General features: G+C 35.4%; 1 protein-coding gene across 1 annotated transcript; it reads left to right on the top strand.

Moving 5' to 3' along the window:
- Window positions 1-538: 538 nt before the first annotated feature.
- LOC127864712 (uncharacterized) lies at window positions 539-5,945 on the top strand. Its single transcript, XM_052404606.1, has 5 exons — window positions 539-688; window positions 3,094-3,253; window positions 4,484-4,598; window positions 5,026-5,170; window positions 5,811-5,945. The coding sequence occupies exons 2-5, from the start codon at window positions 3,200-3,202 to the stop codon at window positions 5,920-5,922; spliced, it is 426 nt and encodes a 141-aa protein (XP_052260566.1). The 5' UTR covers window positions 539-688; window positions 3,094-3,199; the 3' UTR covers window positions 5,923-5,945.
- Window positions 5,946-6,643: the final 698 nt, after the last annotated feature.

The raw sequence follows: 6,643 nt of genomic DNA, 5'->3' as shown, positions 1-6,643 counted from the left end.
CACTCGTACATGTTAATGATATAGGTACACTCTCGTACATGTATTATGATATAGGTACACACTCGTACATGTCGTATGATATAGATACACACTCGTACATGTCCAATGATATAGGTACACACTCGCACATGTCCTATGACATAGGTACACACTCGCACATGTCCTATGACATAGGTACACACTCGTACATTTCTTATGATATACATACACACTCGTACATGTCCTATGATATAGGTACACACTCGTACATGTCCTATGATATAGGTACACACTCGCACATGTCTTATGATATAGGTACACACTCGTACATGTCCTATGATATAGGTACACACTCGTACATGTCCTATGATATAGGTTCACACTCGTTCATATCCTATGATATATGTACATACTCGTACATGTCCTATGATATAGGTACACATTCGTACATGTCTTATGATATAGGTACACACTCGTACATGTCTTATGATATAGGTAACACTCGTTCATGTCTTATGATATAGATACACACTCGTACATTTCCTATGATAAAGGTACACACCGTCAACGGGGCCTGGATTCTGACCGCAGACATTTTGGCTAGCAACGGAATAGTGCACCTGGTGGACAGGTTCCTGATACCAATACAGTCCAACAAGACGGTCGCAGATTACCTGGAGCATCCGGACATACAGAGGTTTTCATTCTAGTAAGAACATGCATTTTCTTTATAGATTAATTTGACTCCTGTGTGTATATTTGAGCTCGCTTGCATTGATAGCCGATGGCTTATTGAAACGCTCTCGAGTCCGTATCTTTAGTAGAACCAATACTTTGCGTGTTTGGAGGAGATCTAAAGAACGCTCTTACAGTGGGGATCGAACCCGTGATGTTCAGATTGCTAGGCGGAAACAATATCCACTACCGCGACCGCTAATCTGTAACGATAAGAATCATGTTCAAATGCAATACATATTTGCCAGTTCTTTCCATTGATTGTTTAATGAAGACATTATTTATTATTTGAAATTGTGATTCTTTAAAAGTGCAAACATGTTTAAAACGTGTATGTAACGATGCATGAAATAGTAAAACTAAGGCACGTTGAACATAAAGCGCAAGGATTGTGTAATATATGTATAGCTTTATAGAATTTGAACCTCTGAATTAAATCGCTGAAAAACAATATCTAAACGAACATTTAATTAACTTTTCAACTACAATTACCTACTGTTATAATTCAAATCAAATGATGGTACAGCCTAAACAATAGCGGTATCGCAAATGTAAATTTACTTACATACTCCGGAACAAACTCGCTTATCGTAAGCAAATCGGACCAAATTTACAAATGGATCTGTAAAAGTGTCTGTAATTTGGAAATTGGACGCCGCCATTAAAGGGGCCTTTTCACAGATTTTGGCATTTTTTAACTTATTCATTAAATGCTTTATATTGATAAATGTAAACATTGGATCGTAAAAGCTCCAGTAAAAAATCAAGAATAAAATTAAAAAAAGGAAAAGAACATTGCCCGGAGAAGGTTTCGAACCAGCGACCCCTGGAGTCCTGCCAGAGTCCTGAAGTAAAAACGCTTTAGCCTACTGAGCTATTTCGCCGAGTACACATACTTGACGTATTTTATACCTTATATAAGCAATCTTCGTAGTTTCACAAAATTTAACGACAAAAACAAACTCTCCAAATTATTCAATCGTTTCGCGTTGCAACGCTTTATAATTTTTAGGTTTTAAAATCGTCAAAAGATGCATATAATGGCTATATTAGACCATGGTAAATGTTCAGTACTACTGTTTCCTCACAAATATCATAACTAAAATGAAAATGTGCGAATCTGTAACAACTTTTTTCAATTTTGTCAATTTACCAAAGCGTGAAAAGATCCCTTTAACGTACGAGTATCTGAAACGCCAGATTTACATTCTTTTGAGCGCTGCTGCGCGTACGTCTTTTCGTCCGGAAAGATTGCTTTGATTTTTTTTTCAAATGTTTTAACACGATTATCCCCGTTGATTGCAATAAAATGTTCAGCATCGATTCATCGTAAGAGACTGCGGGTAATAAAAGCGATATAACGATTGTCTGGAAGCACCTTTCGGGATATAAAAAACACCTTTGAGTCTTTGCTTAAATGCAAAATTGCAGAAAACAAATGAGATTGCAAGATTGGGTTCTTCAGTGTGTGTAATTTCACATGTTGTTTCCAGACAGTCATAAGATACAGGTTTATAAATGCAAGACAATGATTCGTATCGATGCACATTTGCGACACAAATTTAATAGTTTTTTTATTTCATTTAAAATAAATCAAGACGGTTTGTGAACAGATTTAAAACCATAGTGCAAATTGATGCTTGCCTTCTAGTAAATTGAATTGAAGCGTTTTGTTTTTGCGGAACACGCTTACAAATATTTCTCCACAAGAATTTGGGAATTCACATGCAAGACAAACACTTGTTGCCTTTTCAGTATTTATATTAGAAATACATACACATGTTTTTACATGCATACTACATACGAATATTACACAGAACTTATAAGTGAATGTATAACTATGTGATATTCCTGCAATAGACGTATCTCGAAATATGTTTGAGTTTGGGAACGACACTTATCCCCTGAAACTTCGACGGTAAAAACAAAGCTGACCTATTAAAATCTCTTTAAATACCACGAACAATATCAACCATTATTTTGTAATAAATACCGAATTTGACATGAAACGGTCAGCATTAATTGTAACTGGGTTTGAGCATTTTAATTTTCAAATGTTAACCGCGTTTTGTGACAATCTTATTATTATAGTTGCATATTTTAAACTCGCACAGTACATACTAGACCGTTACGTCATATTTAAGTACTGCGTATTCGTTTTCCAGCTCAATTAGGTTGGCATCTATCATTGACTTGGTATTTATTTTCCAGCTTAATTACAGCGGTCTCTATCATTGACTTAATATTTATAACTGTGATGCTAAAAACATTTTTTTTGTATACTCTGTTGACCATATACATATCCATGCCAATTTTAAATTTTGTGCTTTTATATTGTATAAATAAATTCTGTACTTGGACTTGTGATTTTTGTTCCAGAGCAATTAGGTTGGCATCTATCATTGACTTGCAACTGAAGTCTGCCACGAACTCTTCAACGAATCGCTTCACCGTGTTTGCACCAAACGACTCGGATATAATCATTATGCCGGACTTTGGCAAGGATATTTTGTTTAATCATACTGCTTTGCTGAAATCGGTAAGAACTCGTTTGCGTCTGGTTTATTCGCACCGTTTTTCCACGCTCGATTGGTACTTGTCGGCTCGGGTACTCCTTAAATGTACCCCGTGTACTCTTTAGCATACTTTAATGTACTCCGGGTACGTAACATATACTCAAACGTACACGGCCAATTAAAGCTGTACCCAAGTTTTATTCCCGCCCAAAATCCGATGTCGTAAAACGCGCTACGGAATACGAAACCAAGTTCTCATTGAAAAAAACCTGCCTAAACATTCTTTTTTGACTATGAGTTTCTTTAATATCGAGACAATTTTACAAAATATTGACATAAATATGAACATAATTAATTTGTAAACAAAAGCCGAATACGACCAATTTAGGTTAGAATTTCCGGGTACGTTTTGTTATATTTCCCATACCCGGGGTACATTTAAGTATACTTAAGAGTACCACGGAACATTTAAGTAGTACCCGAGCCGAAAAATAATCAATTGAGCTTTTGTCACAGCAATCGTAGGTAGGCTCTAGTATTTGATTAATTTTATTTCGGATTGTATTGTTTTCGTTCGGCCTATTGTTTCTTTAGAGAATTTTATCAGAAACTGATGGTTTATTACATGCATTAAACTGTAAATGCACGACCAGTACGTATGCTTATCAATCAAATCATGAATACGTTTGTTAAACAATCGTGCGCACAGGACGACAATTTCAAGACACAAAAACGCAAATTTTAATATTTATTTTCGCATTTATCAAAGAACATTTTGCACTGCTGTTGTAGAAACCAACAGTTTTGTAACACAAATTCATAACGTTTGTTTTAAGTCATGATTGAGCAATTTTACCTAATAAATCGGTAAAAAGGTTGGTAAAAAATGTGAAGAATTACTATTGAACACGTATTGGTATTATTAATTGAACTTCGTTCTGGAAAAAAGTTGGCTTTATGCATTTGCGTAAAGTGTCGGCCCACATTATCCTGCGCACTCCGGACAGACTAATCTGGGACGATACTTTCCATCTAAATTGGAGTTTCGCAAAGAAAATACTTAACTTACAATGAAAAATACCAAAACATGATTTTCATTAATAAAATACTTCTTTTAAAAAAGTATCATAATAGCGGAATGTGTCGTCCCTGATAAGCCTTTGCGGATTGCACAGGCTAACTTGGGACGAAACTTTACGCACATGCAATACGCCCTGTTTTCTCAGAAGAAGGTTCAAGAGCGTTGCTTGTAGGTATTTTGGGCCCACACGATCGAGGACGAAACGGTGTACATACCCAGGATGGGAACCATTCCCAACTACTCAGCAAAGGCGGGCATACTGAAGTTTTACCGCGTTGGATCCGATGGTATAAGCTTTAAATAAGTAATCAGAAACACACAAAACAAAACAAAATAGTTTATATTAAATGCGTATTCAAGACTTCTGTTTTGCTGTTTAGTAAATTAAAACGCAATTAAAATACACAGTATAGATGTTCAAATAAATGAGTGTCGTCCTATATAATCTTTTAGCTATTAGTGTATTTTTCTTTCTTGCATATTTCACAGGCTAATCTGGAACGACGCGTTACGCACTTAAGGCACACATGTTTTATTTATATCAAGGCCATGCGCCATGTAAGTAATAGCCAACTAAAATTTGTAAACATTTACACCAGATTGGGAATATTCCTTTGTACATATTGAACGTTTATGATTAAAGTGGGACAAACAAGGCAATCTCACAAAATGCTTTAAGTTTAAATATTTTTTATCTTCCTTGGTTTGTTACAGTGTACGTGTCGAACAATAAGGTTCGAGCCCGTGTTGTGCAGCCGAACATCCCGGTACAGAACGGGGTCATCCACGTTATCGACGATCTGCTTTTCTTTGTGTACAGAAACTTGCGGCAAACAATCGAGCATCAGCAAAAGATTAGGTAGTGTATAAACTATCTTAATATAATATATTATCGGGTTGTGTATAACCTTAAAGCGCACACTGCAATTACTGGATAAATGTGTAAAGTAACCGGGTTTTCTAACCAAAACTCTCGTTCTGGGAAAAAAATTTGCTTAATGCATAGTCGTAAAGAGTCGCCCTAGATTAATCAGGGGGATACTTTCCGCTTTAAGGGTGTGTGGTCACCGTGTTTGGAGTGCGAACTGCATAGGTTAAGGACGATTCTTTACGCACATGCATTAAGCCCAGTTTTCCCAAACCGATGATAAACAAACAAGATAATTATTGTATGCGAACTGCGTTATGAAGGACAATAACCCAATTATTATGCTACACGAATGCCAGAAAACAGTATCGTTCATAAATATCGATGCAGAGTTAATTGTTATAACATTCAGTATATAGAGTGTACGATAGAAAACGCGGATATAAATATATGCTATCTATGCTATCTAAAAGATTATTGAAACAATAAATTTTTATGATATTGTTTATCATACGAAAAACATTTTTCGCGTTGCGCTTGTAAACCATCTTGAAATATAACTGTTCATAAACGATTATTAAGAACAGAACTCGCTCCACATTCATTTAGGCTAAAGCAATTTATATTGCAGTTTTATACAAGGCAATCTTTACACTCTGGACGCGGAAATTGTGACCAAACTCACGGATAAAACACGCAAGATGACGCTGTTCCTGCCAACAGACGACGCCTTTGCAAAGTAGTTTGCCCCAAAATAAGCAATATTCTATAGACAATAATGGAACTCACGTTTCTCGGGTGAGTGATGTAACAAAAAAGAAAAACTACGTCATCCTTCATAAAAGTAACGAACATAACCTTTCACTTTTATAGGAATTATTGTGGATATATATGCGTTCATGATTGCGAATGACTTTTCACTCCCTTTAGAAATCGTTGTATCAAATAATAATTCACAATTAACATTCTGTACACAAAAAGAACATTGGGTATTCATGAACATCTATGATATTGCATTACAATGTTTAACGGAATTAGTTAACATATTAAATGATATTGTATATAACTTCTAAACTATCTTTACCGTGCTTGTTAATAGGTTTCTGAAATAGCTAAGAGTTTTAGTTTTACTTTAATAATTGGGTGCAAGTTGATTTGAATTTCTTTTTACCTACGATATAAAAAGGTTGCCGCATGTGAAAATTTGTTTTAACCATACATTTGTACTATTAGATGTTTTAAGCAAACACACTATAAGTGAAAATGCACAACAAATTCTTTAAGAAACGTTGTATGACCCGAGTGAATAAATCTTATTGTCATGGTATTAACTGACTATTTATCTGATCAAACAAACACGTTTAATTATCTGTATGCTTTTCTTTAAGTTACTCCGGGACCACCTTATTATGTATGCAGAGCGGAACATCGATTCTTACCAAGACGGGGAAACATTCAAGACCG

This window comes from Dreissena polymorpha, chromosome 1 (assembly GCF_020536995.1).
Source record: "Dreissena polymorpha isolate Duluth1 chromosome 1, UMN_Dpol_1.0, whole genome shotgun sequence".
In the NCBI taxonomy this organism is placed as follows: Eukaryota; Metazoa; Mollusca; class Bivalvia; order Myida; family Dreissenidae; genus Dreissena; species Dreissena polymorpha.
The sequence above is the reverse complement of the archived record's forward strand: the minus strand, read 5'-3'. Positions and strand labels throughout refer to the sequence as shown.

Bases quoted from the DNA above. Each gene is read 5' to 3' on its own strand.
- LOC127864712 (XM_052404606.1), top strand. From the start codon at position 3,200: ATGCCGGACTTTGGCAAGGATATTTTGTTTAATCATACTGCTTTGCTG. The intron at 3,254-4,483 runs GTAAGAACTCGT...CGTTGCTTGTAG, and splicing joins ATACTGCTTTGCTGAAATCG to GTATTTTGGGCCCACACGAT. The intron at 5,171-5,810 runs GTAGTGTATAAA...TTTATATTGCAG, and splicing joins GAGCATCAGCAAAAGATTAG to TTTTATACAAGGCAATCTTT.